Here is a 17,317-nt window from a genome sequence, read left to right as displayed (position 1 = left end):
CCAGACTTTTGTTCATAAAAACTGTCAAACTATATCAGACATTTGTATAATTTATTTCATTCATTTTACAGAATCTGTTTGACAACATTATTGTTACAAGGGCAAGTTGAAAAATCGAAAAAGAAACAAAAAAGAAATCTGAAAACAGGCAAGAATACTTATTATAGAAGCATTTCAAATTCATTGTGATTAAGAAGCATGTAAAAATACTGACATTTGTCAGTCACCAGTTGTGTAAACTGGATTTTGTTATAATAAGAAGCCAGTAGCATCGTCTTAGGGTTGAAGGAGTCACATTGGAGGTAGGATTGGGGGTAATACTTTCTTGAGATGGTCAAAATTATCACAAACCAAAATGAATTTCTGCAAAAATGAGTTCGAATTATTTTGTCGCAAATTATCTCAAATACCTACTTATTTACGAAGTAGTAGAACCATGTTTTTTTTAGCTTTGACATAATCAAATTGCCCATCTAAGGCTGTACCTGACCAAATTATCTCTGGACATTGAATAAATCTGCTGAAGATCCCAAGCTAATTTGGCTCACAAATACCATGTTCTATTATTACAATTTTTGTAATTGGGTTTGTAATCCATGTGTTATTAATTTGTCTTCTTCTTTATTTGCCGATGTGATATATAGAGTGCTGTAAGAGGGGCTACAGTACATATAAGTTTGAAAACCACTGATCTAGACACTATCATGCAAAGATCTTGATTGGTCCACACACTCACTCACAGATTAGCTATATTAGTAGAATAAGCTGAGGGGCTGCATTGATAATTTTCCCCAGATTAAGCACTCCATGGAAAAGTTCTTCGAATCGAATGTATTACTTATAGATAATTGTAAATTGATATAATTTAATATGTAAAACGTTGTTGAAGAATATATCACAGATACGAACAACTTCTAAATTGTTTCGGAGAGCTGATCAAATTTTAGTTCATGTTTTTGCCTAAATTCATGTTACAAGATTTCTGTGGCATAGTTTGTGACTTTCAAAAAAGATATGTCCAAGCTTTCAATTGTCATATTGATATTCCTTTCCAGTTGTTATAATCTCATATTGTTGTTCATTCTTGTTATCAACTGGTTTCGGAACTTCATATCCACTTTGTTCATTCTTTTCATCGACTTGATTGAAATATTCATATCCACTTTGTTTATTCTTTTTATCGACTTGATTCAGATATTCATATCCACTTTCATCCGATGTTGGTATGTAGTTTTCATATGTTGTTTGCTCATGGACAGTTGGCTGCTGATGTTGAATGCTTCCTATTTCCATTGAATCTTTGTTCTTTGGTTTCTTCTTGTTGTTATTGCAATACCTGGTGTTTGATAGAAATATAATCAAAGTTAATGATTACTATATGTATTGACTGTAATTGAGACTACCGGTAATCATTTGCTGTTTTAATATCTGCTTCTGACTTCACTGAATCTACGATAAACAGTCAAGTTTGGCATATTTAGTTGGAATTGGATCCGAAACTGTAGTTAATATAAATTTTTTTGTCATCAGAGTCAATAAATGTATCCAAAAGTTTGCCATGAAACTTGGATTTTGCAAATGGCAACATTTTTAACAAAATAATTTGTTACACAAAATTGGCTGAGATTGGTTTTTATTTTTTCAAACTTGTATTTGAATTTTGTCATCCTTGAAGCAGGTATCACTCTCAGGTGGAGAGTGGCACACATTTTTTTTGTACTTGATAGATTGCCCATTTGGTAATTTATGCATTTTCATTGACATTCATTTATTATACAATATCTATGCTTACCTTGGTATTATGAACATTAACAAAGCTCCAATGATCAAACCCATGAATCCTGATACTGGGATAGCAATGATCAGTGATGTTTGGGAACTGCTGCATTCTGTGTTTTCAGTTGAACATTGAACGTTGCCAGATGTTCTGGTTGATTCAGTGGTTGAGTCAAAGTATATTTTATTAGATGATTTATCTTTTTGATGAGTTGCTGTTGTTGTTGCTTGCTCAGTTACCGTTGCTAAAATTTTGTAATAAAAGTTTGATTTTCACATCCTGAAATTGAGATATATCGTTCAACAAGAGCAATATGGACATGGTCGCCTGGCCCTAGTGGTTAAGGTGTTACACTTAAACTGTGTTGACATTGTAGGACTGACATGGGCAAACTACAGCCCGCGGGCCAAATTCGGCTCATTTGTTAATTTAATTTGTTCCACCTGATGCTGCCATAACCAAACTGAAACTGAATTTTTAAATTTTTGATATTTTAGCTAAAAAATAGTTCAAAGAATTTGTTGAGATTGCGATGGAATTTAGTTTTGGCACGAGGCTTATTGTTTTCCACTTTTGCTTTTGTAACACTAAGTATCGTTCATAAAATATTAACTTTTTACGTTATACTTACATGGCCCGTCATTCTAGGTGGGCAAACTTTCTAGCCTCTAGTCCAAAACCTTGCCCACTCCTGTTGTACGTTTCACATCTCAGCTTCACCCCATCCCACCACCTCACCCAGGTGTGATAAATATGGTTCTTTATAGATTGGTATATCTGTGACTCGTTGAGCATAAGACATGATTAAGCATTACATAAAAAATGAAATTACTCACTGAGTGCAGGTGTGGTTGTTGGTCTGCAATCTATCACAAGATATTGTATTGCGAAGTATTTTGTGTAACCAGCAGGGTTTTTTGCATAGTATTGTATTACAGATGGGCCTGTATGGGCTTCCTCCAGCTTTATTCCACGGAATGATTGAATCACAGATGTGAGTTACAACTGAAATTTTCTCTCTGATTTGGTTGATGTTGCAAATGGTTGATTCAGTTGCGAATGCAAGGCAGTAATTGCTTGAAAATTCACATTTGTATCCATAAGTGCCTGTAAAGAGCACATTAGTATTCTTGAATAAATTACAGTCGAACCAGGAAAACTAATATTTGTAGACATTGGCGCATTCAGAGAGGGGTTTTCAGGTTCAACCCCTTATACAAAAATTCTGGATTACCGGAAGAGTACCAGCTGTTTTTGTGTATAAATTTACATGCATACTTTTGTTAAAACTGCCGATTGTTTTTTGTCGGCTTTACATGGATATTTATGATTTTTGAAAATGCTTGCCACGGCCTGCGGTCTTGCTTGTAGACCAATAATTGTGATCGTATTCAAGTATTGCACTTACTTGGGAATCTGATTTCTCCAGAGCAGTCTGTACTTCCACTACCAGTTGTCATTGGCAGTGAAACATTTTGTAACAGCAGAACAACTGCAGTTTCATGATCTGTGTCCATACTTGTTGGTATTGTCCAATAACAGTTGCAGTTGTCTTCATTACTTGGTCCATATGTGATATTCTTGCTCCCTGTTCCAAGTATTAGGTTTTTACAATCTGTGCATTGTGCGGCTTCACTCATGCTGATGTTAAGAGCTATAAAAATAATTTATGCAAGGTTACTCAAAAAATATTATATGTATTTCTTAATTACTCCTATGAGAATGGAATCAATATTTGATTTTTTAACACTTGAACTTGTGTTTATGCACAATTGTACACAAAAGTTTCCGAAAACTAGGCCGTTTTGCACAAAATTTATGTTCTCACTAGAAGATGTTCCAATTGATCATCTTAGCATTGGTGACAGGCTTACACACGTTGCGCAAAATTGTATCATTTTGAAAATTTTTCGTTCAAACTGGACGTGAAACTGATGAGAATTTATTGGGCAAATTTTTATTTAGCTATATTAAGGACTCATATTAACGAATTTGATCACTTTAACAGTAATCAATAGTACAACTTAAAATCAATGAAATTGTAATTGATTTGAAAATGCTTCAAATAACACATGTTTAAATATTGTTATCTCTTCCCATCTTTGAATGGTTTGTATATGTACCGTAAGTACGATCTCACCAATCATCTGGATAAACAACCATTTGCAATTCAAGAGTTTTGAATGTTTCCACATGTTGAGTTTATTTTCAGCAACTTCTTTGAACTTCTCTTTGCTTTGTTTCTTCAATCAGTTAATCCATTACACAGTACTGACATAGATAAAGACAAAATCTAACTGGCAGAATACAAGACCTGTCTCAACACTTGATGTAACAAGCTTCTGATTTATATTCAGATTTTATATTCTCACCTTGTTAATGTGAATCAGTGCCTTTCATGAAACACTTCTCTGGTTGCTACTACGAATTGATTACTGACATATTTAATACTAGATCCAAAATGTGGGCGAAATATCATTACAGTAGATTGATGATTTTCTGCTTGTTTCACATATTATCTTGACATCTTGTAGGAGTCTAATAATTTCCTTGTAAGTAATAAAGCTGACATTTGATTCATAGGGCAACCAGCTAGATTTTAAACTGTTTTTGCTATTGATTGAAGAGTAAAAAGTTAGCAAGGTCATTGGTGCTGTTCAGAAATGGAGAAATCATTTTTTAAGCTAGGCTGCAAGAAATTATTGAGATAGTAAACTTACAAAAAATTTGAATAAGATTTTTCCATACTATTGGGGACTGTTTGATGAGAGTTTTACTAGATATTGACAATCCATTAATGGATAATTCGAATCTTGCCCTGCTTTTGTATCCTCTGCAACCATGCCACTTATTCTAATTGTATGAATTTCACTCCATGTGAATACACTAAAGCTTACAAGTTGGTGTATAATATCAGTGGTCACCAAACTGTGGCCCTTGTCGGCAAACTGTGGCCCTCTTTCAATAACCTAACTTTTATCACATAAAAACAAAAATTGCTCATAAATTTATTATTAATCTGCGCATGGATTTATCTCATAACAATGGCTGTTATTTAATGTTAAGTTTGTTGTGAATGGGGTAAGTGAAAACAAATGTCAGTTGTATGTCATTTACTTGTTGAATGGGACTGCTACTTGCATATATCAATTTTGTTTGGTTAGATTTTTACAATTCAGCAATGCAATGCCTGGGAAACATATAAAAGTTTGCGACAAGGATCAAACATTTCAAAAATATTTCTTGTTGAGCTTTATTCAAAATCTGTTTGTTAGATCAGCCAAACTAGTCAAGAGTGCACAATAATTTGAATTTTAATTTGGGAAATTAATGTAGCTCGCACCTTATAAAAAATGTGTTAGTTAATATCAATTAAAATTATTTATAAATGAATAGTTTGAATTTAAAATCTAGTTGAATAATAAATTTAAAAAATCAATTCTCAGATAATCCGAGCACAAATCATAAGTCGATGTAGCACGGTGGTTCACTGTGTTGTCTATATCAGTGGTTCCCAACCCCTGTCATATTGCGACGTCTTTCGCGGCATCTTGGTGCCGAGTAATCACACTTTTCGTTTTTTTGGCTCTGATTCCTCCCGAGTGCGCTTCATCAAATCTCGCAAATATGACCATCCATATAAAACGGTATGCATATTTTGCATAGGCTATTTCTTTGTTTAAACCAGAAAACAGTCTAGATTAGTATAATATTCCAGTAAGTAAGATATGAACTTGTTGCGACCCTGCAGGGGGTCATGAGACGCGCAAAGAAGCATGGGCCGCTGAGATCTTTTCCAGTATTTTGGTCAGACACAGTAGGATTATGAGCCTGGTCACAAATTACCGACGACTTTGTCATTGTAATTTGTAATGTAAGTAAATTCATTTTGTTTGAAGCGATCATCTGCAGAAGAGGTAATATGATAAATCAGAAGCAAAAGAAAAAGCTTGATTAAAACTGTGTCCAGATTTAAAAAAGAATCACTGTCACAATTTTGGATAGCTCTGATAACGAATACCCATCGCTAAGTAATCGAGCAATCAAACTGTTGTTCGTATTTTCAACCAGTTACTTATGTGTTATGCGATAAAATATTTTCATCACTAGCTTCAATTAAAACTAGCAAGGAAATTGACTGCACACCGCTGCAGAGCTATCTGTTGCAGAAACATTTTTGAAACCTTGTTTACAATCCTATATTGGAAACGAAACAGCAACAAAATTCCCACTAAAGTTAATTATGTTTGTTAATGATTTGGCATGTACATGTTTTTATGTGAGATGTTTTAATGTGTGCCTTTATTACGCATAATGGATGCATATCATTACATTTCATTACGCAAATATATGGTATTTTTTTATGTTTCACCCATTTCAAGTTTTGGTTAGCACATTATTTAGTAGTTTTGCTTTGTGTGTAATGTTTTTAAGTGCGCCTTTTTTGTCTAGAAGTATATTGAGTGACAACATTGCATTATGTTACGCAAATATATGTTATTCTTTTCTGTTCCAATCATTTCTATTTTTTCGCCGGTCCTAGAGTACATTCAATTTAATTTTACCGGTCCGCCAGGGTAGAAAAGTTTGGAACCGCTGGGCTATATGAAAGTTACCCTTCTACACAGTTGGCCTCAATTAATTATCGTTTAAATGATTAACTGTTGTTAATTGCCATTCTCTATCTTTCAACATGTCTACAATTATTTAATATTTTTTAAAAGTGGGTCTTTGTTTTTGGTATGGGGCAATATCCACAGTCACCATAAATGGTAGGTTACCTAACTTTTGAGATCAAATTTTTTTTGTTATTATAAAGGAACTGAAACCTATGGGCAGGGGCTATATTCACTTGGCTAACACAGACAATTCCCTGAATTGTAATGAAACTAAAATAAGGAAAATCGGAATAAAATTATGGCCTAATCCTAACCTGGTACATATACTACAAGGGTACCCATTTCTCAACTATAGGACTGGTTCCTGTTCTGAAATGAGTAAATGCTTTCGTAGGTCATTTTGAAAGAAAAAATTGTCAAAGATAGGTCAAACCTACTGTAATAATAATTTCTAATCTTATAAATCCTGGAAATTGATTCAAATGTGTTTATTGTATAATTGTATAATTCTGGTATTCAGGAAGTTGAATTATCACTCATAAGTGAAGAAAGTGTCAGAATGTCAACCGACAATCAGAAAATATGCCATCTTCAGATATTCGTACATTGCAAGATGTTTGTACATGCAAAGTGTTTTTTTAGTAATACTGACAATTTTTTTTTTTCGCTTATCAGTTTATTAGTTTAAATTATAGTAATGTAGCTTGATTAACCCTTTCTGTGCGGTGGGCACGTATACATACCAACGACAAAAGTCGCTAGGTTGCGGCGGGTACGTTGATGTACTCCACTGTTTTATTTAGCAATTGGTCGCAAACTGTTGGTCTAGTTTTTCCGGGTTTTATCTTCTTCGAGATTAACATAAGCGACGGTAAATCTCGCTTTCGTTTATGACGGGAATTTTATTTGCGGCGGAACGAGGGAGTGTTTTTTAATTTATGCAAATTTCGGTGTTTTTTGGGTGGTAATAGAAGACATATTATCCCTTCTATCTACCAAAGTATTTTGAGTTAGATCACGAAATTGCTACAGCAATATTATGCTATTGTTTGCCAACCACGAAGTGGTAACAGTAAAGGATTTAGCGAATATTTCTATTTTTATCACGGTTTGAAGTTTCAACTCCCAAGAAAAAAAAATGCCATTTTTCTATCCGGTTTGTGACTCAGACCACCATTTTAAAAAAACATTTTTTTTTAATCGCCAATTGCAAGCTCTTTAAATAAGCTTTCCATTGAGCCGTCAGTGGGCAGCAGAGCATCATTAGTTTTTCGTTAATCGATCGATTAGTTGTGGGGGTACAAATGCATAAAATCGGGGTAGCAAATACGATTATTTAATAAAAAATAAAATTCGCATGGAAAGGGTTAAGCAATGAATTCACGTGTTTCTTTATTTCAAGTTGGAACTATATCTTGAGTCACCATAAATGGTAGATTATTTAGCCTTTGAGATCAAATTCTTTTTTTTCGCCTTTAACTGACAATAAGGAGTTGGTAAAGTTGGAAACTGGAAAAATTATGTTTTTTTTTATTCCAGCAGTCATATAGTTCAGTAAATAAGGCTTTGATCAGAGTCAGAGTTTTATTATGATTTGTGATTACAGCCACTGATAACTCTTCTTACTTCTTAAATGAAGAAAAACAATCCTTATTGTGATTTACTTTTCTTTTCTACTATTTTGGTTAAGTCTTCATAAGAGTGAAAGATTTCTTGGAATATAACCTGCCTTTTTCATTGAATAAATCTTCTTTACTAACCAGACTTTTGCTTATAAAAACTTCCCAACTATATCAGACATATGTATAATTTATTTCATTCATTTTACAGAATCTGTGTGACAACATAAATGTTAGAAGAGGAAACTGAAAAAGGAAACAAAACAGAAATCAGAAATCAGGCAAGTCATTCTTAGAATTTAGAATCAGTTTCAAATTTAACGCTATCAAGAAACTTGTAAAAATACTGACATTTGTGGGTTATCAAATGGTCCTTAATAAGGAAGGGTTTTAAATATACTTCTACTTAGCAGTAATTATTTGAAGTTACTTAATTAATTAATTATTCAGTTGTTTTTGATTGTTTGTTCGTAATTTCACATTTAAGTTTTTATTGTGAGTAGACTGTTAATGCCTCAGAAGCATAGTCGTCTCGACATCTCATGCAAGAGATCTCGATTGTTCTATTGATAATCTACTCATGCACATGGTATGATATGCTGAGTGGCTGCTTAGCTAAAGTTTCACCCAGTTAAAACAGTGCATGTACAGTTTTTTCAAAGTAGTTATTACAGATAATTGTAAATTGGTATAATATATGTAAAATGTTGTAAATGAATATTTTACAGATGTAAACAACTTCTAAATTATTCAGTAGGGCTGATCAAAGTTTAGTTCAAATTTTTGCCAAAATTTATGTTTCAAAATTTCTGTGGCAAAGTTTTGTGACTGGGAAAAGGATCTGTCCGAGCTGTTAATTCTCATATTCATATTCTTTTCCAGTTGTCATAACTTCGTATTGTTGTTCATTTTTGTTATCAACTTGAATCGGAACTTCATATCCACTTTGTTCATTCTTATTATCAACTTGATTCGGAACTTCATATCCACTTTGTTCATTCTTGTTATCAACTTGATTCGGAACTTCATATCCACTTTCATCTGATGTTGGTGTGTAGTTTTCATATGTTGTTCGTTTATGGACAGTTGGCTCTGGATGTTGAATGCTTCCCATTTCCATTGAATCTTTGTTCTTCAATTTCTTCTTGTTCTTGTTGCAATACCTGGGTTAAAAATATTTAATAGCATATTGTTTAATCATATTCGAACAAAACCCGGAATGACTTATGCCTATTTCTCAAAACAATATTCAAAAGCAATATACAAATTGAAAGTAACGAGGGGAAAATATTGCTACTGTTATTTTACTTCTTACCTTTGTATGAAAGACATTGACAAAGCTCCAAAGATAAAACCAACTATTCCTGAAACTGGAATTGCGATCATCAGTGAATCAGAACTTCCATTGATTCCCGTGGTGATGGTGATGTTTTTGTCCAAATCACATATGGAATGAGAATTAGTTATGCCGGAATCAGATTGTGTTGTTCGCTGCTCAGCTTCGGTAACTAAAATTTATAATAATTTTGACTATGATTGTGTATTGGATGATTGCTATTGTTTCGACAAATAAACTTTTATTACTTTTGTTTTTTGTAGTCCGTTCAGTTTTTTCTGTTGTCGAAATTTCTATTGGATTCTTTGTTGTTGTTTCCCATCCATTTCCTGTTGCTGTATTTTGAAAAAAAAAGATTCATTTTTAGTGTTGGATATTTCACTGTTAAACTGAATGTTTTTGCTGTTTATGACTTACATGGTTTAAAAGTGGTTGTTGGAGATCTGCAATCTACCACAAGATATTGTATTGTGAAGTATTTTGTGTAACCAACATAGCCTCTGGAATAGTATTGTATCTTATATGGACTTCCTCCAGCATTATTCCATGGAATGATTGAATTACAGGTGTGATTTGCAACTGGAATTTTCTCTCTGATTATGTTGATGTTGCAAATGGTTGATTCAGTTGTATAAACAATACACTGGTAGTTTGCAAAATCACATCTGTGTCCACTAGCACCTGCACAAAGTTCATTTTCATTAACAACTAGTTTTACTTTTGTAAGAGTATTGAATACTCACCTGGAAATCTGATTTCTCCTGAGCAGTCTCTACTTCCACTACCAGCCGTCATTGGCAATGAAACATTTTGTAACAACAGAACAACTGCAGTTTCATGATCTGTGGCCATACTTGTTGGTATTGTCCAATCACATTGGCAGTCCCGCTCATTACTTGGTCCATATGTGATATTCTTGTTCTCTGTTCCAAGTGTTATTTTGGGACAACTAGGGCATTGATATGCTTCATTCACATTGATCATAATAGCTGAAAAAAATATACAAGGTATTCATTTCTCATTCTGTATAATTTATGCTTACTGTAGATTGGTGTAATATTTTCAATATTCACAATTAATATATAAAGATCATTTCGGATTTCTTCATTTTGACTGCTAGTTTTACTATATCGGTGCAGTTGTGTGTTCATAGCATCTGTACCGTTCACCTTCAATCAATTGCTTTTCATGGACTGGTACAAGATATTTGTTGTCCTACCAGAACAGGTTAAGCCCACTTTTGAGCACTACATCTAGAATTGCAGTAATATGTGCTGCTTTGGGTACTAAATATTTGGTAATATATAATAATAATACTTCTGATTACCCTGCTCTGGTTCATAAGTTTTAATCTTGTAGGAGATAAACTAGTTAACTATTCCCATATCCAACATGGAACTGGCATAGAGGCCATAATTTGTCATATGACAAGATGATTTGCTCTCTTCCAGTATAAATATGAATAAATCCTATTAGTATTCTATGTGGAAAATGTTTTTACCAAGGAGAATCCATATGCTGCTTTGGCAGGTCATCATTTTTAATATTGAATCCATATCTATTTTCTCTGAAGTCTCTTAGGTAGAGATTTTAAATCTAAGATGCAGCCCAGACTGTAATGCAGATGAGTAATGTCACTTCCAAGAATTTACCTCAGTCTTCTTTACAAAAATATTTTATTTCAAGATGTTACATTCTAAATATATTTCTACTGAGCTTGAGCTAACTTTCAAATAACCAAAAATCTTCATTTTATCAACTGTCAGAGATATTGAACCAAGATGTGGTCACAGTTCAATGCAAGTGAGTAAAGTCAAGAATCTACCCCTTATCTTCTTTACGAGTCTTCTATTTTGAGCTTTAAGATTCTAAGTTTGTTTCTACTGAACTTTAGGTTTCTTTCAAGAATCTAAAATATTCAATATATTTGTTAGATTGTTAGTAATATTTAACCAAGGCGGGATCCCCATGCTAATACACTTGTAACGTCACTGTCAAGCATTTACCTTATTAACCTTCTTTACTGAAATCTTTTATTTTGAGATCTTGCATTCTAAGTTCATATCTGCTGATCTTTAGGTCTCTTTCAAAGATACCAAAATCTGTAATATAACAATATAACATATGTTCAATATGATATCTCACTGACATAAAAGGTGGTTGTGTATAATGCAAGTGAGTAATGCCACTGTCAAGAAACCTTCAGCTTTCTTTGCTAGGATATTATAATTTGGAACATTACATTATAACTTTATATCTACTGCGCTCAATCTGCCTTTTAAGGATCTGAAACTTTTAATTTATTAACTGTCGAAAAACCTTAAATTTATCGACTGAGATATTGAATCAAGGCAGGGTCACACTTTAAAACAAATTAGTTAAGTCACTGTCAAGAATTTACCTTAACCTTCTTTACTGAAATCTTTTATTTTGAGCTCTAAGATTCCAAGTTTATTTCTGCTGATCTCAAGATCCCTTTTAAGAATCTTAGATCTTCGATATATCTGTTAAACCGATGGAATTATTTAACCAAGGCGGGATTCCCCACCTAAAACACAAGTAACGTCACTGTCAAGAATTTACTTTTACCTTCCTTACAAAAACATTTTATTTTAAGCTCTCACTTTTTAAGTTTATATCTGCTAATCTTTAGGTCTCTCTCAAGGATCCAAAATCTTTAATAAATCTGTTAGACTATTAGAAATATTTACCAAGGCGGGATAATATACATAATACACTGTACACTATATTACACGAGTAACGTCAATTTTCAAGAATTCACCTCAACCTTTTTTACTGAAATCTATTACTTGTATTCTAGGTTTATATCAGCTGAGCTTTCGTTCTCTTTCAAGGATACTAATCAAGGATACTAAAATCTGTAATATATCAATTGTTTAATATAATATTACACTGACATAAAAGGTGGGCAGCATACTGTAAACTGTTGTCTGTAGTTAATTGAATATAGGTCTGTCATTTCCTTATCACATTGTGTACATTATAGTAATTTTAATTTCCTTTATCATATGTTGACAGTTGTGTCATTCAGGCGTTCGTGTAGCTTCCACTAACTGTATATTATAAGAGGATATGCATTCTATCTGTTATATTCAACTCTTGTTTTGCTCATTATTCTTGTTACATCAATGCACATCGAATTATATGTGTCGTATCAAATCAGGCAATGGCATGAATATAGGCATGAGTCTCAGTTCAAGTCTGAGTCGTTCTTTTTATAATTTTTTTTTGGCTTTTCTTGATCATTTCCTTGATGAGAGGTGTGGGTTGATTATCATTATTTGGATTCCTTTCATTATTTTGGCTTTTTTTTATTGTTTCCTTGATGGACGTGTGGGTTGATTATCATAATAATGGCATGGCAACTTTCTAATAATAATAGCATGAAGTTAAGAATATAATATACCAACGCCAACACTATGAACCTACCATATTGCAAATATAATTCAATCTTTCTGAATATACGAACTTTCTCTCGGTACTCCCGTAGTATGTGTACCAGGTTATAGTTAGGCCAGAATTTTATTCTGATTTTCCTTATTATAGTTCTTTTTCGAGTTCGGGGACTGTTTGTGTTAGCCAAGTGAATATACTCCCTGCACATAGGCTTCCGCCCCTTTACACAACTTGATGTAAAATAGGTAAACAAAATTAGTTTCCTCCATATCGGTACACATACTTCTGGAGCGCCAAATATACTATGGTTTTAAAAATAAAATGGATGTCTCCCTGACCCTTGACTTCAGAAAAAATATATTCTAAGCCTCACCATTGTAAAATGTTTGATGCTGATATTGAGAGTGTTTGTTATATTATTATATATTAGCTTGTTATATTATCTGTTGCTGATTTACAATATTGATTTTTGATTGATGCAACTAAACTTAAACTCTTCAGAAGACAAATTTTCTATTGAAATATTTGATTCATACCTGAAATTTGGAAAACACAACTAAAAACTGACAAATAGCTAGCAAATTCCTAGAAAACTAATGTTTAAGATCATGTCTGAAAATTTTTCTGAATAAAAAAAGTGTTGTGAGCATCTGGTAAAATTTTAATTGTTACAACACCTATCTATGACATCTTATTGATTAGCCATTGTGGCAGAAGCAGATCTTAGGGGACTCATTCATGGTCAACCTTAGCCAGTCAAAGGTAAACTAATCACTTAAGTACCGATCCCAGCAGTACATTGTGCAAAGCCTTGTTCAGCCCCATGAAGCAAAGTCTTTTTCTTATATTTGATATGTACTTTATTTATATAACACTAGTACAGTTGGAATATTGGAAACTACTATTCGTTTTTGTGAAATTTGTCATTTCATGCTGTAATAGTAATATTTGTGTGAAATGGGAGTCAGCTAAGCTTTAAAATTATGTTTGCACCTCTGATTATCGCAGGTTCGAATTCTAAGGAAGATAACTATTTGCAGGAGAATTGCTGGACTCCTTGCTGTTTTAGGGTGTATCTAACTAAACTGTCACAGCTTCCTTCATCATCAAGTTCATGCACGACTGACTTGCCATTTTCAAAACGATGCTATTCATATAACTAACACTTAGCGTCATGTCTAAACTTATTTCTCATGTTACATGACAACATAATAAAGCAATAAAAAGTTAAAAATCGCTTCAAAGCACTTCCAGTCCCGGAATGCAACACCAAAGAGTACTGAAGCCCATTAGAGCATAATGGCTGGAAAAGGGTTTTACTGGCTGAGCCATATCACCCACGCAAGCATTACGAAATAATATTGTGGTGAATGATGATGTAACTGACATGCAATATTGCATTATGAAAATGATGGATTGACAAAAATAAATGATAAAATTACAGTATAACAGTATAAAATAACTCAATAACTCAAACAAATATAGCTCATTTTGAGGAAGAGAACTATACTTTCTTGTTCATGTTTGTTTATATAGTTTCCAGTGACTAATTGATGGAGTCACATCATTCTTATTGTCTTCATGTGATTAGCTAAAAAATGCTTTGATAGAGCTTATTTCTTCTCTTATTTTTCATATTCAGATTCCTTCCCACATTTTATCTCTTCATATGGTCTTTCATTCTTATTATCAACTGGAATTATAACTTCGTATCCGTTTTCGTTTGAAGCTGGTTCATGATTTTCATATGCTGCATTTTTCATGGCGTTATATTGATGCTGTTGACTGCTCTGCGTTTTCATTGAGTTTTTCAATTTCTTTTTTCTCAAGAATCTATAAATTTTGATAATGTGTGTTATGGTGCGCTGATCTTTTTATAATTTATTTGACTGGAATAACAATGTAATTTTATTTGTTTCACTAATTTTATTTGAAATGATACAAAATAAAGATTTTTTGTTTTGTATTGAGCAGATTGTCCACCAAATGAGTGTAAAAGGCAATCTCCGTCAAAAATAAAAACATTCTTTTCAGTAATAACAAAATTCTGGTGATATTGCATTGGTTAGCCCTTAGAGAAGGTTTTGAAGGTGTTTAATTTTTTGAGCATCAAGCAAGCTAAACTGAATAGTATATTAACCTTAAAATATCTTAATTTTACGAAACTGTAATTTCACCTCTGCATCAAGCAAGTTGTCAGAACTCCAATGATGATTCCGACAATTAATCCTGATGCTGCACCTACTGCAATCATTGTTAGGGATGTAGAATCTGAGTTTTCAATACATTTTTTATCACTGGCAGTTTGTTTTGTGTTTGTAGCCATTTCTAGAATTAAATTATTATGCTTCTTGTAATTTTACACAATTTTTGAATCGTTTTATAAGACTAATTATGCGCCTTACGCACTCAACAAGGCCACAACAAGCAGTCACCTCTGAGTAAGGATCTACTATTGTTTGGAAGGTTCGGCATTGCCTACCCAATTTTGTGCGCTCCAGAAGTACTTGTACCAATATGGAGGTAACTGATTTTGTAGGTAAATAACTTGTGTAAAGGGACTGAAGTCTATGGGCAGGGGGTATATTCACTTGTCTAACATAGACAGTTCCCGAAATAGTAATAGAACTAGAATATTGGAATATTGGAAAATTGGAAAAAAACGACCTAACCCTACCATTATACATATACTACGGGAGTACCCAATTTTGCCACCCTGTGTTAAACTGCCAAACATTGCACACGAGTCTGTTGTTTACATACAAACTGTATCTAATCTTAAAAACAACGGCACTCCAGAAGTGTGTGTACCAATATGGAGGTAACTAATTTTGTTTGCCTAATCGATTATTCACATACAAAATTAATCTTGAACTTGTTAATTCATTCATACCAGTAGTTTTGGCGGTTTCAAAAGTTGTTGTTTCACATATAATTCTTGCAAGTGTTAATGGAACCTTTGTTGTTTGTTTCTGTTGCATTGTTGTTGCTGAATATAAATTTAACCTTTGTATGAGAATAAGAAAAATGTGTGTTGGTGTAGATTTGCGAACAGTAAAGTATATTGCTTACCTGGTTTTGGTGTGGTTGTTGAAGATCTACAATCTATCACAAGATATTGAATTGTGAAGTATTTCGTGTAACCAGCAAAGTTTTTTGCATAATATCGTATCTCATATGGACTTCCCCCAGCTTCATTCCATGGAATGATTGAATCACAGGTGTGATTTGCAACTGGAATTTTCTCTCTGATTTTGTTGATGTTGCAAATGGTTGATGCAGTTGCAGATGCAAAACAGTTGTTTCTTGCAAAATCACATCTGTGAGAATCAGTGCCTGTAAAAGTATTGATACAATTATGTATTTACTAATGTGTTTTTTTATTGTTCCTTCATATTAGAATAGTATTAGTAAAATAGTATAGTATACGGCTTACTTGGAAATCTGATTGCTCCAGAGCATTCTGTACTTCCAGTACCAATTGTTCTTGGCAGTGAAACATTTTGTAACAACAGAACAACTGCAGTTTCATGATTTGTGTCCATACTTGTTGGTATTGTCCAATCACAGTTGCAGTTGTGTTCATTACTTGGTCCATATTTGATATTCTTGCTCTCTGTTCCAAGTATTGAATGGGAGCAATCAGTGCATGGTGCTGCTTCATTCAGACTGATGCTTAGTGCTACAAAGAAATAAGTTTTTTAATCAAATTGAAATATCTTGCAAATACTTTTGATGGTTATTCAAGGTTATTATATAAAACTTTATTATTCCTATTTTTAAACAATTGAGCAATCCCATAATAATGAAAATCTAGTATTAAAATTATTATTCCATTAAATGACTTCGGATGAGAATTCTTCAGGCTATTATGTTTTTGTTTGACAAATGGCAACTTATTTTTTCAGGTGTAACTTTTATGTATCGGTAAGCAAAATCTCACCAATTATCTGCATAAACAACCATTTGCAATTGAAGAGTTTTGAATGTTTCCACATGTTGAGTTTATCTTCAGAAGCTTCTCTCTGCTTTGTTTCTTCAATCACTTGATTCATTACGCAGTACTAACATAGATAAAGACGAAATCCAACTGACAAAATACAAGACCTGTCCTAACACTTAATGTAACAAGCTTCTGATTTATATTCAGAATCTCTTCTGTTAATGTGAATCGGTGACTATGAAACACCTCTCTGGTTGCTACTAAGTAATGATTACTGACTTGATATTCATTATTAGATTTAAACATGTGGGCGAAATATCATAACACTATCATAACACTAAAGCTCGATGATCATCTACTTGTGTCACATCTCACATGTTATCTTGGCATCTTGTAGGTTTGTGATCATTTCCTCGTAAGTAATAAATCTGACATTTGAATCACAGGGCAACCAGGCAGATTCAATACTGTTTTTTTTGCTATTGATTGATGAGTATAAGGTAGTAAGGTGACTGAAATGGGGTTCAGTGTTCAGAAATGGAGAAATTACTTCATAGGCTAGGCTACAAGATACTATTGAAATAGCAAACCTACAAAAAATTTGAA

The 17,317-nt window shown here is 33.1% G+C and overlaps 2 protein-coding genes across 2 annotated transcripts; both read right to left on the bottom strand.

The window, feature by feature from the left end:
• Positions 1-8,196: 8,196 nt before the first annotated feature.
• Positions 8,197-11,127, bottom strand: LOC120346958 (uncharacterized). The gene is made up of 6 exons (XM_039416757.2): positions 10,853-11,127; positions 10,095-10,340; positions 9,769-10,032; positions 9,600-9,686; positions 9,331-9,523; positions 8,197-9,178 (listed from the first exon to the last, which is right to left on the bottom strand). Exons 1-6 carry the CDS (start codon positions 10,905-10,907, stop codon positions 8,869-8,871), a joined length of 1,155 nt encoding a protein of 384 aa, XP_039272691.2. The 5' UTR covers positions 10,908-11,127; the 3' UTR covers positions 8,197-8,868.
• A 2,214-nt stretch (positions 11,128-13,341) lies between these two features.
• On the bottom strand, positions 13,342-16,871 carry LOC144429793 (uncharacterized). The gene is made up of 6 exons (XM_078118001.1): positions 16,712-16,871; positions 16,205-16,450; positions 15,841-16,104; positions 15,662-15,757; positions 14,946-15,096; positions 13,342-14,601 (listed from the first exon to the last, which is right to left on the bottom strand). The coding sequence occupies exons 1-6, from the start codon at positions 16,821-16,823 to the stop codon at positions 14,394-14,396; spliced, it is 1,077 nt and encodes a 358-aa protein (XP_077974127.1). The 5' UTR covers positions 16,824-16,871; the 3' UTR covers positions 13,342-14,393.
• Between the last annotated feature and the right edge of the window lie 446 nt (positions 16,872-17,317).

Source organism: Styela clava, chromosome 11 (genome assembly GCF_964204865.1).
Source record: "Styela clava chromosome 11, kaStyClav1.hap1.2, whole genome shotgun sequence".
Taxonomy (NCBI): Eukaryota; Metazoa; Chordata; class Ascidiacea; order Stolidobranchia; family Styelidae; genus Styela; species Styela clava.
The sequence above is the reverse complement of the archived record's forward strand: the minus strand, read 5'-3'. Positions and strand labels throughout refer to the sequence as shown.